The sequence below is a fragment of the Notechis scutatus genome, chromosome 4 (assembly GCF_049901735.1).
Source record: "Notechis scutatus isolate UNSWTSFEM ecotype Mainland chromosome 4, rNotScu1.2, whole genome shotgun sequence".
Classification (NCBI taxonomy): Eukaryota; Metazoa; Chordata; class Lepidosauria; order Squamata; family Elapidae; genus Notechis; species Notechis scutatus.
The window spans coordinates 109,716,544-109,732,295 of NC_142012.1; the positions used below are offsets into that span (position 1 = coordinate 109,716,544).

The 15,752-nt window shown below is 35.8% G+C and overlaps 1 protein-coding gene across 1 annotated transcript in view; it reads right to left on the bottom strand.

Moving 5' to 3' along the window:
* The window catches only part of GPR26 (G protein-coupled receptor 26), a 35,394-nt gene extending 26,742 nt beyond the window's left edge, over positions 1–8,652 (bottom strand). The window contains exon 1 of the mRNA XM_087964357.1: positions 7,872–8,652. Within this exon, the coding sequence (XP_087820483.1) occupies positions 7,872–8,590 (719 nt within the window). The 5' untranslated portion in view covers positions 8,591–8,652. The remainder of the gene's footprint in view (positions 1–7,871) is intronic.
* Between the last annotated feature and the right edge of the window lie 7,100 nt (positions 8,653–15,752).

Below are 15,752 nucleotides of genomic sequence, written 5' to 3' on the forward strand. Positions count from 1 at the left end.
CTTCAGATGGTCCTCTAAGTTACCAGGCAGGTTCATACCAGGAAAGGCAAACTCTCAATATAGGTAGTCCTTGACTTACAACCACTCATTTATTGACAGTTTGAAGTTTCAATGGCACTGAAAAAAGTGACTTACAACAGTTGCAGCATCCCTATGGTCATGTGATCAAAATTTGGGTGCTTGGCAATTGGCTCGTATTTATGACGGCTATAGTTTTCCAGAGTCATATGATTCCCTTTTGCGACTTTCTGACAAGGAAAGTCAATGGGGAAGCCAGATTTACTTAACAAAAGTGTCATTAACTTAACGACTACAGTAATTCGCTTCACAATTATGGCAACAAAGGTTGTAAAATGGGGGCAAAACTCACATAGCAAATTGTTTTGCTTAGCAACAGCAATTTGGGCTCAATTGTGGTCATAGGTCGAGGACGACCTGTAGTCAAGAAGGTGTTTAGCACTTAAAATTGTATCCAGCAGAACAGAAGGTGGGAGCATTGAATATATATGCTACATTGAGTTCCTAAAAAATAAAGGAAGGACAAGTGAAGTAAATGTCATTAAAAATAAATAAATGATGGGGAGGCAGAACAGATCTTGCATCATTGCTCTAGAAACATGCTCCTTATTATAGCACTACAAATCCAATGACAACTAGGTATTTAGGAGTGCTCCCAAAATGGCTATTCTATTTTAATTCTAGTGATTATTTTTTACTGTTCATGGCCCAGAGTCCATTAGGAGTGGGGAAGCCTAGAAATGTTATTTAAAAAAAGCAGATAAAGGACAGAAATCACAATGGCACACATCACACTCAGCTCTGAGAGTAGATAGGCTTAGATTATTCTATTGTGAAATATCCCATATCTAACCTGTGTCGAATATCAGCCAAACCTGTTTACAAAAAGGAAAGCTTGGGCCTTTGTTGATTTTGATGAGTTAAAGTGGAAGTTAGCAGCGGGAAGGATAAAGGGAAAGGATTTTAAGAAATATAGTAATATTTTTGAAGGGATAAAAGCCAGGAAGAAATGTACAAAATTCTAAAATACTATACTTACAAAAGTATTTATGTACAGATAATGGTATTAAAGGTGAAGAAAAGATATTAATAGATATTATGTGATAAAAAATTTCAGGTGATTTCAAGGACACTTTTTGCAATTTCCTTAGCAACCATAGTGAAGAGATTTGTCATAGTCTTCTAGTGTGCAGAATTAAATAAAATACTGAACTTTGCTTTGCCAAGACTCAACTATCTCAGTTTTTTTAAAAAAATTCTTCCTTTATTTGGTTACAGTATTATTCAAACACTTTGCTCTGAAGAAACAAATACTGGTTACCAGGATGAGATGGCTGGCATTTTAGTTCAAGCTTATTAAATATCACAGTATTAATACTTAGGCTTTCACTGGTTATATAGCTCAGTTAATGGATTTACACAGCAGTTTTCTACATTCAGTAGAATTTATTCCCAGGATATGTTACTTAGAATGTTTATAAAACTCCAAGATTAATGCATTTTGTTATATAAATAAAGCATTTTGATCTATTATTAGATATCTCATAATACAAGATATCATGCTGCATCATTTATATATTTGTTCTACTAGTTACACTATATATGTACATAAGTCTCTTTATGTATGAATTCTGGTAATATGCAATTCTCCTATTTAGAATAATTTTGTTTATCTTCTCTTGTTTATCTAAGTAATGATTCAAACTTTTTGACACGTCTATTTTTATAAACCGATTTCTGCTTTATCAGTTTTATCTGCTTTCTCAGTTTTCCCACTAATAGTCTTTGTTATCACATTTCTTGCCATTGGGAATTTAAATGTGCTTAAAAATGTAGACATTCCATGGAAAATGAAATCTATGCCAGCATGCAGCTAGTAGAAATAATCTTGCTCTTTAGCTTTGATTAAGATTTCCCAGCCAGCTAGGAGTGTGGGAAAGCTAGGCACACACTGCTAAGGCCAACTTGTAGTTTGTTAGTTAGCACTGGAAAACAAAATAATATTAATGGTAGAGCAGCCTTTCAAAATTAACTCATATAATACCACATAAAATTGAGCTTTTGCTTTGAATCTGGGGTGTATCTTTATAGCCATACAATTTAGGAATGCAATGATATACACATAAAGCAAATCGTCCGTCAGTCTGCCATCCTTAACGTGAAATTCAAAAAAAGGCTGTGATGGAGGAAGTTAATCCAAATTTAAGTTAATTTAAGTTAATGCCTTAAATCAGAGGAATCTAAGGTTACAAGATTGTGTTCATGTGGAGGTAGACAATAATTAAAATCATGTTCAGTACTGTATAGTTACACCAAAAAGCAAATGAGATAAAGAAAATGAAGGGTGAGCCGACAGGGCAAATGAATAGGATTAGAATAAAGAATCCCAAGTGTAATTTTTCATGTAATTAATTCATGTATAATTATTAAAATTATCAATATAAGTTAGATGCTTAAGCTTTCCAAATGATATGCATAAATAATAACTACTGTCCTTATAACCGGTGCCAATGAAGTATCATCAAAAGATCTAAAACTTCAGCTGATACCACAACCTCATGTGAACATTATTCAGTATTGGGTTTTCTTAAAAATTCTATCTAGAAGGCTAAGATGTCATCAAGATTAAGTTTTGTTCTCAACAATAATTGCAATGGTACCATTTTCAAAATTGTTATTTGTTTTATATTTCACAACCTTCATTCAAGTAGTCATCAGAGCTGGTCCTGCTTAGGTTCTGAAATTAATTAATGTCAGCTAAGTGCTGTCATTTGTTGAGGCAAATTAAAATTTAACTGTTTTAAATTAGCTCTATGTGAAGACAACACTGGGAGTTGTCCATTTTTGCTTTAGGGGGTTTCAATTTCTCTGTAAGCCGTTCAACAACAACAACAAAAACAAATTAGAAGTTTTAAAGCATCCTCAAAAGATACGTTGGAGGTCCACTTTTTTCTTTTTAAACCTAGTGGCAGATTCAAGTGGGAAACATCAAAGATTCTCCCCTTTTACTTAAAATAGTACAAATGCGGTTCTGAGCTCTTTGAGTCACTATTAGAAGGCCTGTAAATGACTTTATAATGTGCTATATAGCAAATCCAGAAGTGTTCATTTGGGTAGTTAGCATAATTCCTATAAATGCCCAAATATAATCATATTTATGTAATAAACATCACACTCAGGAGGAAGCTTTATCTTATGAATTGTAAAGTATGAAGGAAAAAAGAAATACAAAGGAATGCAATTGATAATAGCCATTGGAATTAGCTGTGGTTCTTTGAAGTCATCTTAGTTATATATAACTCTGACATCAATTAACTGACACTGACATATATATATATATATATATATATATATATATATATATATATATATATATATATATATATATATATATATATATATATATTTCTAGAATGTGGTTCTTTTTCCTCTGAATGATTCACTTATATTTAAAAGCTGATTAATCACAAACAACCCAGACATGTTTTCAAATAGAATCAAATATTACATATTGCATATTGCATAGTAAACTCTCTCTCATCTTAATTTACAGCCAAATCTTCTTTAAGGGCATATAGGAAAAATATTTAATTTAATGGGAAAATTTCCCTTTTGCTGACAAGGATTGATTGATGGAGTATTTGGACTTTTGTTTTTCTTGTCTAAGAATTGAGTTATAGGGACAAGAGAGATTTTGAAGATAATAATTGAGTCTGGTTACCTTTACTGGACTTTTTCTATAATAATTGATTTACATATTATTTTGATTTTTTGTCCTTACCAAAGAAATATACTACGGGGAGAAGCGATATTAATTTTTATTTAGAGATGTTTATAAGTTATTAAAATTGCTTTTACCAGGTGGGAAGGAAGGAGAAAATTACTACCCTTTCTTTGCCTTTCCATTTTTTTCTATTTTCCTTTTTCCACCTCCCCTTTTCTTTCTTTTTAAAATTTCCTTGTTTGTATGTTTTAGTTTGCATTGACCTTTGTCATTTATGTGTATCATTCTTAATAACAAATATTTGAAAGCAAAAAAAAAAACTGGTTTCCAATCTAATTTAGTACATTAAGATGAATATAAAGTGAACTTCAATATCAGATTTCAACTGAAAAAAAAAAAAGAAAAATTCTTGGAAAGAAAATGAAGACATAAAACCATATCATTCTTAGTTGTTATTCCTAAGTAACTATATCACATAATGAATAAGAGAACTCCAGCTGATATTTAATACTGAGGTCCATGTATGTATCCATGTCTGTGAAAATAAACCCTACTATGGATTTAAATCAGGTGCTAATCTTCATAGTCAAGGGTTTCTTCTTATCTTCTCATCCTCTAGCAATATTAGAAGAAGTTTGAAAAATTTCTGTTTCATTATAGTTTAATCCAGAGGTCTCCAAATTTGACAACATTAAGACTTGTGGACTTCAACTCCCAGAATTCCTCAGCGAACTATGCTGGCTCAAGAATTCTGGGAGTTAAGGTCCACAAGTTTTAAAGTTGCCAAGTTTGGGGAATTCTGGTTTAAGCCCACTGAAATATAACATCAGAACTTGGTACACTTATTTATGATCCATTGACTTACAACCAGCTTTGCTTTCACTGGTTTTGCTTCAAAGTTACCTAGGGGGGGGCGGCCATTGCACTGAAAAAAGTGACTTATGACCTTTTATTTTCACTTATGACCATTGCAGCATCCCCATGGTCACATGATCAAAATTCAGATGCTTGACAACTGACTCATACTTATGACCGTTGCAGTGCCCCAGGGTCATGTAATCCTCTTTTTTGACCTTTAGACAAGCAAAGTCAGGGGAAAGCCAGATTCACTCAACAACCTTCTTATTAACTTAATATCTGTAGTGATTCACTTAACAACTGTGGCAAGAAAGATCATAAACTGGGACAAAATTCACTTAACAAATGTCTCGCATAAATTTTAGGCACAGTTATGTTCGTAAGTTGAGGATTGCCTATATTTAGCATTTGGATGCAATTTTCAGCAACATGTCAAGAAGAAATGGAAAAATATATATGAATCAAAGATTTATGTACATATCTGTTATATCTGAATGAAGCCAATACGGTATTCTCAGATATTCTGACCCAATATTTTTTCATTCTAACTATAATAATAAAAGGGACCTTTGATGTTTATGTAATTGGTTTCAAATGTTGTTTTGTATTGGATTCATAATATTCCGCTTTACATATTATCATGTGGGAAATGAAAGAAATACCCCCACTTTCAAATTAAGTCCCCTGATGATGGGACTCTGCATCTATTAAAGAGTTTGCCCTATAATACTTTGATCTCATGTTCCTTTTATGCAATCTTTTGTAACTGAATGGAGTTTTTAGCATTACTTGCATTTCAAATGTCTATTATGTGTGTCACATTGGGTTAGAATTCTTCTACAAAATAGTTTCCTTATTCCCAATTCACATAATCTTCATTCCATTTTACTGGAAATTCTATTTTATTCTGAAACCACATTCAAAATAATTTACCTTAAAATGATTCAACTTTGAACTTGTTCTGATATATGAGACTAAAGTTGTCTCAGGGAATCTAGGTTATATTGGAAGCAATATTGAAAGAGACAAATTTAAATGTGTTCCATCTAGGCTATTTTTCTAATTTTAATTGCACCGCAGTTGATACTGAATTATAGTGAGTTATAGAATGCTGCCATTGGAATGTGTTTGCTTCCATGAATGCTGCAACCATCTGCAAAAATAACATAGAACTGTAAATTACAGTCCTGTGTTATTTTAAAATATAAAAGTGTATATTGGGACATCTAATCACAACTTTCTAGTAGCTTGTATACCTTGATCTTAAGTGGTTTTAAGATGTCAAGCAATGAAACAGAAGCATTAGTCTGAATCTCATTTCTTATCAAGTCCCATAGTAATCTTATATCCTTACTTCCTGTCTTATGCTAGCCTATGGGATGGTTTTTTGGGGGGAGACAAGGTTAATTAATTAATTAATTAATTAACCACACAACTTCCCTATAAGGAGTCTTACATTGGCAACCGTCCAAGTTTCTAGTTCCATACATCATTTTTAAAAAATTGTTTAGTAACTTTAATTTTAAAAAATGGGATTCTGGACTAATAATAAAGAACTTCAGCATAGTTTTCTTTGCCTATGGATCACATTAATTTTATCTTAGACAAGATAAAATAAAGAATAAAAGAAAGAATAGCAACTGTGATTCTATGCTCTAAGTATTCCCAGCTGCCCAACAAAAGGGCAAGGCCTTTAGGAACACCATAAGGAGAGGGGTTAGGATGATTGATATTCAAGTAAATTAGTGTTTTCTGATTTGTTATTTATTTATTATTTTATTTATTAGATCTACATGGCTGCCCATTTCATCAGGGTAGTGTATAACAATACAATAAGATAACACCTGTATAACAAACATAATATAATCATATAAAGTTTCGAGTCAAAAGTTAGTACTATTAAAAATAAGACTGAAATATATAAATGCCCCCAATGACAACCATTTTGTGAGTAGAAAAATACCCAAGGAGCCATTTTGTGAAAACACCCACAGCGTGGTCTCAGAATTTAAAAAACTGCTTACTATTACCCTAAAAGTAGAGACCCAATGTAAAAATGCGTATTACTCATCATTCTTTTTCTTTGCATAATTATCTATATTTTCTTTGTGTTACATATTATTAATATCAATATAGTTCCAATAATCCTAACTTATTTTTTTTTCTTGTTGGAGATGACAAGCTACCAGAGTACATTACTTCTACCTCATTTATTCATGTGCGATAAGTGCAAATTGGGGCATTATATTCACCTTTATTTATTTCTTACAGTGACATCTTTACAGTCAATTTTTATATTATCCATCATAATGTTTCTCGTTTTTGATGATCCCTCACACACACACACACACATATACACATAATACACAAATACTTTGAATTCTCAGTAAATCAAGAAGATTGCTCTGTGACTTTGCTCCTTGAAATGTTTCTTCATCTCCCTTGAGCAAAACCTAGTCTAGCTAAGATAGTTAGATCAGTTTTCCCATTGAAACCTCTCACTTCTCCTTTGTAAGTCTCTGTATTACAGATCTTCTAATTATATTTCCTCATTCCTGCTTTTATCTTCCATCTTCCCACTGTTTATGCTTTCTTATCATAGTGATTCCTTCTTTCACCTCTAGCTTGGGGTTCATCTTACTATGCATAGAAAATGTGGGTTGATTTAAGGACTCTTGAGTATACTTAACTCAACTTTCTATCCTTGTCAGTATGAATTTGTATCTTCATGCTATTTTTGATGTATTTGTACTAGTTCATTGCTTGTGTTTATTTTTGGAATAAATATTTCTCTGGGCATCCTTCCTTCAAGGAAAGTTACTGACTTTACAGTGACATTCCAAAATGTACAAAAACCCAGAATGGCATTTAGTATGCTATTTTCCCACTGATATATCTTAAGGGGATATCGGAAATTTCAGTTTGATTTTATTCATACAGCGTAACACTGATCAACATTAATGAACAGATATGAATTTATTCACTCACTAGCAAAATCATTGAAATGCACTACCCTATAGGAAATGCATCCATGTGTAAACTTTTTGATTCCAGTACAGCCTTCAAAACACATTCCTAGATGACTTTTCTTTGTCTGCCACATACCCCTAACACATTTTCAAAATATTATTAGCAATACATTGTGTAGATTTTTGGGAATAGAAACATGCAGAAGAAAAGTAAGGAAGAGCTACATTTTAGATAGAGATAGTTGATAGGAATCCTTAGTAGTGTGTGATCTTATTAGTAAAAGATGAAGGCATCTCCTTACCTGGGATGGATGTCCACAAGGAGCACAAGGGTCTGCATAGTAATCACGTCAATCCTTTTACAGTGAAAGCGTGCCACCTTCAGCACTTTCAGATATGTGAAACATAAGACTATGAGAGAGAGGAGAAAGCTAAAGGAATGAAAGATTCCTGTGAAAATCATAAACTGGGTCCTGTCCTCCAGTCTCTTGTTGTACAGGGTGCAAGAGGCATAAAGGTGGTGGAATCCTACCCAAGAAAGAGAAGTTGCCACAATTGGAAAAGAAACTGAGTGTAACCACGTGTAGCTCAGGATGAAGGCAGCATCTTTGTAGCGCATCTTGGAATGGTAGTTTAGAGGAAATACCACTGCTATCCACCGGTCAATGCTGAGAGCTGCCATGCTCAGCATGGAGTTGGTAGTCAAGAATGTCTCTAAAAACCCCACTATGTGGCAAAGCTGGTCTCCTCCAGGTGGTTTCTTGTAAATGATCCCAGCCAGAGTGAGAGGCATGTTCAAAGCAGTCATCAACAAGTTGCAGAAGGTCAGGTTGAGGATAAACAATCCCGGGACTTGCTTGCGGATATCTGCACTATACAGAAAGCAGATCAGCACCAACACATTGGACAGCAACGATACAAGGATGAGCACCACAATCAAGAAAGCCAGGATCACTTCCCAAATGTTCATGGTGCCTCCATTCACCGGAGGAACATTTCCAAAACTGCACCCAGCTGGCATCCAGAAAACATGGTGTGAGGCGCTCTCACACCCTCCTCCTCCTCCCCAGCCTGCTCGCACTCCTGCATGCCCTCCGTATTTTTAGAAGAGCTGCAGTCCCTCCACCCCCTGCTGCTGCTTCTTTCCACGTCAATGCTTTTTAGAGAGAGGCACAAAAAGCAATGGGAATGCCCATTAAACTACAAAGGGGGTGATTAAAAAACAACAACGAACTGTATAGATCATCCAGAATCAAGGCACGACTCTTCTAAAGAAAGCAGAATACTCTGAGCGGCAGGTCTTCTGAGATCTCTCATTATTGGTCCTAATGCTTCTTAGCAGTTCAGCAGTATTTATTTTCTCTCTGTGTCTCTCTGTCTCTTTCTCTCTCTCTCTCTCTCTCTCTCTCTCCCACCCACCTATAAGCTTTCAGGCTGACTCTAACCTGCTTTTATGATCACAGATATAACTCCCATTAATGGATTAAAGTGTGCACACTGCTGGTGATTTGCTGGCATGATTGATTCTCCATCATTTTCTTTTTATTTCCCCCCAGTGCACATTTTCTATATCAGTTTCATCCCTTCAAGATTTTGAAACGATCAATCCCAAAGTTCCACACACACCCCTTTTCACCCACTTCTGCCATTTCGTGCAAACTGATATTAATTTATTCTTCTTTTATTTATGTCAGTATGTGTTTTTCTTCACTGTTCCAGTTGTTTTCACAAAAATATGTAATCTGAAGTAAAATTCTTGAATGTAAAAGAAAATTCTTTCATCACAGAAAAGAGGGAAAAAATACCATCCAGACTGTCCCAGAGTTTGAGTTTAAGAAAAAGTCTTACAGTTGCTTTATTCAGGCAGAGGAAGATGTATTTACATCTATGGGTGTTGCCAAAGAAATTGGAATCCTTTGTATAGGCATGATTGTAGGGAGAACAAAGAATAGATGGTACATGAAAAAATGAGAAGAAAAAGGGACATAAAGTGGAGGGAAGAGAGAGGGAGAGGGAAAGAAAAAGAGAGAGAGAGAGAGAGAATGAATGAAAGAAAGAGAGAGAGAGAGAGACAAAGAGAGAGAAAGGGAGAAAGAAAAAAGAGAAAGAAAAGAAGAAGGGAGGGAAGGAAGGAAGGAAGGAAAGAAGGAAGGAAGGAAGGAAGGAAGGAAGGAAGGAAAGAAAGAAGGAAAGAAAGAAAGAAAGAAAGAAAGAAAGAAAGAAAGAAAGAAAGAAAGAAAGAAAGAAAGAAAGAAAGAAAGAAAGAAAGAAAGAAATAAGAGACTTGGAAGGCTCTTGTTGATTTAGACTCTAAATGGTTATTGATTGGCCCTATAATTTTCTACAATGGTGATGTGATTTTAAATTTTAGAAGCTTACATTTTCAAGGACTAAACATGCTAAGTAAAGGCACTCACTCCATCATTTAGAATTCCAAAGGCATAGCTCTATTCCTCATCCTAATTTCTAGGCTGCTCCCCTCCCACAATTTTCAGCATTGACTTTGACAATTTTAAACTCCTCCCATGAAAGAGATGTTTGGAAGTTAGCTATTCCCCTATTATACTAATGCTAATGCACCATTTTGAAGGGGACAAAAATCTTTTGAGATGGTAACCAAATCCATCTGAATCTATTTCCCTTTTTTAGAATTACTGATTAATGTTATGGCCAGAGATATCAAGAATATTTTTTAACAAAAAAATGATTATGTAAGAGACAGAAATATAGCAAATGTTGATATGGATAAATGAGGCTTGCATCTAGGTGATAGACTTATTTGCCAAAAAGAGAGGTTGTGGGCTGCTATTATTATAACAAGAAAAACTGTTAATAAATCTTACATTGGGGAGTATAAGAAAATTATTTCTCAAGCTTCTCTCCCTCTCTCCCCCCCCCTCTCTCTCACACACACTCACACACACACACACTCTTTCCATGTGTGTGTGTGTGTGTGTGTGTCAGAGACAGAGAGAGATAGATAGGAAGACAGAAACAGAGAGGGAGACTGACCACAATGGAGAAGGTTTTTTTTGTAAATTTTTATTTTATTTTTATATACAAAAAAATCCATTCCATTTCAATCGTGCGTCAATTAGGTACATATTTCAAATTACTTAGCCATTATTTAAAATATTCTTCTTATTCAACTTAACAACATAACAATAATCACATTCCCATATATATAATATAAATGAAATCCAGTATGCCTATTACATTAATTCATCTTATTACTCTATGAATAAATCTAATCCCTTTTACTTTATTCTATTTTCTATCCATCAGAGTGATGGTTTCTTTGAGATCGATTGGACAATGTTGACAGGGGGAGGAATCAGCAATAGGGTGTGCCTTAGAGGACAAAAAAATTACACCCAGAGATTTGGCATACTAACTTCAGTTCTGGGTTTGCTTTACTGTAATCCACTTGACCTTTAGTAAACTATACATTTATCAACAAATGGAATCAAGGATCATTTTTGCTTAAAGGTTCAAGTTGAGGCAGGACTGACAATAAGATATGAAGCATCCTACAAATGTTCTTTTTTAATGAAAATAAATCAGATCCCTATGGCTTTCCATTGCGTATGATGAAAATTGCTTTCTTCCAACATTTTTCCAGCCTACATTATTTGAAGAGTAAGACAGCTTATAACTGTTGGTTAAAATGCAGGCTAGAGAACCTTCTCCAGGCACAACAACAACAACAACAATATTGTTGAGCCATGGTGGCGCAGTGATTAGAGTCAGGAATCTGACTCAACTTTTTTAACAACCGGTTCTGTGGGCATGGCTTAGTTGGTGGGCATGGCTTGGTGGTCATGGCCAACTCGATGTCACTCATGTCAAGGGGTACTTCTCCTCACCTGGCCTCTCATGACAGTGGGGATGCTGCAATGGTTGTAAGTGTGAAAAACAGTCATAAGTAACTGTTTTCAGTGCCATTGTAACTTTGAATGGTCACTAAATGAACTGTTGTAAGTCAAGGATTACCTGTACAAAAATACAAAAAGCTTATTTGCTTGCAAAAAGTTGCCCTAAATACCAACCATTAGATTTAAAAGACCTGCAAGCTGGAGTTACAAATCAGGCAGGGTGCCAGAGCACCTTGAGGAATTAAAATAGTTTAAATGCAATGATAACTATCAGCAGACAACTCTTGCTCATAAAGTGAAATCCTTAGCAGAGGAGCTCTCTGCTCTTTCTTAAGCTCTCCAGAAAGAGCACATCCGGGAGAAGAAATCCTTAGATCCTTTTGCACCACTTAAAGGTACCAGTTGGTCTCATTCACCTTACAACATATCCTAAGGAAATCATCCAGATTTAAGGAAAGGTCACATGCTCCCCTCCCAACGGCAGTAAAAAAAAGTCAGTGCCTAGCTTTCATCCTGCCTCTTGGAAGTACAGCCCAAAAGAACAATGCCAGAAACCACTAAAGCAGTGAAGGAAGACCTTCTCCCCAGATAGAAAAAGAAACCATGAGGCAGGAAAAAATTCAAACACAATGCAAATGATTAAATCACAACAGTAGCTGTTGCTTGTTAAACCAATTACCAGAACAAATAGACACAGGAACTAGCCAGATTTCTCAACCCAGTTTCTTTTTAGGAACAGAGATTAACCTTTTTATTTCCAAACAAAGCTGAATAGGGAAAATTATCCCATCAATAAACACAGGATTAAACGTCGCCAAGGACAGAATTAAACTTCACAAAAAAAAACAAAAAACAGTTTTAGACCAAAACTCAGAAAGGGTATGTAAACTCATGTTTGAATGTCAATCTTTCTAGCTAGCCAAAAAGCCTTGCTGAATGTCACTCATCTTGGCTCCTTGTCATTAAAAGTTTCTTTCCGGCAGCTCTGCTTCATTATTCACTTATTTCTTCAAAATACTGATCCTGGCTGGAAGAACTTCAACAGGGGAGTATTTCCTCCCAACAGCAGTGTTAAAAACTTAAAACAACCCTTCCCCTTTAAGAAAGTACCAGCAAGGAAAAATACACTCCTTTGGAGACAGTAAGTCTAGGCATACTGCCAAGAATGTAATAAGGGTGGGAAAAAAACAAAAGGAGATTTCTTCCAACAACCGGTTTTCCAAACTGCTTAGAAAGTTAACCGGTTCTAGAGAATAGGTGAGAATCCGTAGAATCCCACCCCTGGTTAAAGTACAGTTCTGCAGCCTACTTCTGCTGACTGCTGGCTGCTTGCAATTTGGCAGTTCAAATCTCACCAGGCTCAAGTTTGACTCAGCCTTCTGTCCTTCTGAGGTGGGTAAAATGGGGCCCCAAATATGCTGGCTCTATAAACCTCTTAGAGAGGGCTGTAAAACACTGTAAAGTGGTATATAAGTCTAAGTGCTATTGCTATTGTAATGCTTTCCTTGAAACTTCAGTTCTTATCTTGAAAGTAGAAATAATAACGGCTCATCTCAACCAAGAGCTTTCTATATAAAGTGATCTGTTAGCTGGGCTATAAGATTTTCAGAGCACTGAAACAGTGCTGTATGTTTTCTACACTTTATCTTTTGTCCTTGTGAATTGCTAATAACTGCTTATCATTTAGGTTTTGGGGATTTTTTTTTAATGCAAAGAATGGCTGAAGATGTTTTGCCCTTTGTTTGTTTTTTGTCCTTGACTGACGGCTTTTATGAAAGACTTGAAAATCAAATTAATCCAACAGCAGCAGCTGCCCACACAAACCTTTGACAAGGAAATGTTCTGTGGATGGATCTGTGGGGGTGGAAAGCAGAGCTGTTTCCTGTGGACAGTTTCTGAGCATTGTTGGAGCTTTATTCCATATAATTAATGAGGTATTGAAAGGTGTTCATTTCCAGTTGTGCGATTTATGAACATAGACTTTCTAAATATAGTCATTGAATAGACATAGACATAAAACTTAGTTCTATCAACAGGGTAGAGGTATTCGGTTTTCCCTTAAGGGACTAGTATTTAAATGAGAAATTATCTTCTTCCTTGTCAAACATGTACAGTTTTATTGCAAAATGAAATACGATACTTCCCATGATGCACAGTATTTTCTTTGGTTGTTTTTTTTTTGAATAGTTGTTCAATTTCATATTGTTGTTGTTAAGGAGGAGGAGGACGAGAAGGAGGAGGATAGAAACTACCTTAAAAAGCCTTCAGAACAGCAACTTTCTGAAGGCTGACATCTACAAGTTGTTGCTGAAGTGTAGTAAAGGTAAGCCATGGCCAATTTCCCTCCACACACTTTCTGATTGAAGGATAGAGCAAAACTATCATTTAGGACACCAAAGGGTCAGGCTGTAAGATTTGGCAAATGTTTTTATTCGACTGACCAAATGATAGGAAGTCAACATACCACCTGGAAGAGGAGAGGATCTGGGTAGGGCAAAAGCAGCAGCTCAAATTGTAGAAGAGGTTAGAAGAGGGTTAGAGGACAGATGTGTTCACATGCCATTTGACTGGTGTTTGGACATATTTTCAGAGAATCGAGCGACATTTTATTCCATGCACCCTTACAAGAGGCTTGATAAAAAAGGCTTGAACACTCTTTTTAATTTAAAAATTAATTTAGTTTTTTAAGAACAAAAAACCCAGCATAGCAAAAATAAAGCTAGGCTCTTAGAAAACAGAGGATTCTTGTTCAGTATTATCTGGAAAGTCCTTTCGATCATACAATAGTAAAAATGTAAAGAAGGGTGGGAGTAGTTTACACAATTTGGGCTTCCTTCTAAAAACAAGGTAACCAAGTATGTCTTTTTCTTTTCAGTACTCACAAACCTGGGATACTGGATGCCTCAGTGAGTATGCTCTGCACAAGAGGAAAGAAAACTTACAAGATGTGAAATATATGCTTTCCTGGCCTCTTCCTCTTGGCTATGATAATGTGCTTTCCCTAATACTTCAATCAGGAAGTGTGTTGGATGTGAATTGTACTGGCCCATAGCCTACCTTTACTGGACCTCAGCAACTATCTGTAGATGGCAGCCTTCAGGAAATTGCTTTGTAAGGCTTTCTAGGGAGAGTTGACATGCCAAACATCTGTCAAGCAACTCCCTCCCTTCCCATTTTTACACAAACACACACACACACACACACACACGTCTGCCTGAGTAATCTGAAGAGCTGCTTTAAAATAAGCTTGAACCACAAAGCTCTCAGTGCTTCCTGCCTCTGAATCTTTTTGTTTTTTCTGTCTCTTGAAGCCGATTTCCCCCTTGAATCCTTTGTTCCATCAAAAAAAAAAAAAAAAAAAAAACCTCTTCTTTCTCCCACTATATTTCACATCTGGGTGTATGTGATGCTTTCCATATTTTATTTCCTCAGCTCACATATGTGTGCACATGGACACACATGCTCTCACACCCTGTACCCAAACTTCAAATAGCAGAATCCCTTGATTGATATCACTAACAAACTCCTGGCCATTCCATCTTCCAAAATTGAAAGAAAAAGGCCAGGTGTTCAGTCTCTCTTGCAATCAAAGCCAAAACAGGCATGGATGAACAATACCCAGCCATTTTCTAGAGCGGGGGCACTTCCATCGCAGACTTGCTGGGACAGTTGGAGTTTAGCAGATTGCTGAACCTGACTGTGTCATCCATAGCTTTCTCACCAGGGTGCCCTTGAATGTCTGCAGGGAAATTTTAGTTCAGAAAAAGAAGGAAAGTGGTATCCAACAAGGACTATAAAGAATCACTTGTTGAATTAATAGGATACAAAGATTCTGATTCTGTCCCTTACTAGTTTTGACATCAAAACGCTTGAAGGATCATCTTTACGAATAAAAACCTATCAAAAAGAAGACAATTAAAGGAAGTCCTGCTGCATGTGCTTTGACTGCCAAAGTATCATAATAGGGTCACTCAATGGTAGATCATTTTATCATTCTCTTATATGGGTAGAGACCTTGTCTTGTGTCCCACAGCTTCCTGAAACCACTTTCCTCATTCCCTTCCCTGACACCTTCCTGTTTAGCTGGACTAATGGTTCTGGATAAATGTTTGTGAAAGACTTTAGCAAAATTCGTGCTGTCCAGGGGTGGGATTCTACAGGTTCGCACCTATTAGCTAGAACTGGTTGCTAACATTCTAAGCAGTTCAGAGAACCGGTTGTTAGAAGAAATTACTGGCCTAATCCTGTAAGGAAGGCAGGAAGGAAACATTCTGGTGTTGCTTACAGAAACTGCCTCTCCGTTAACCC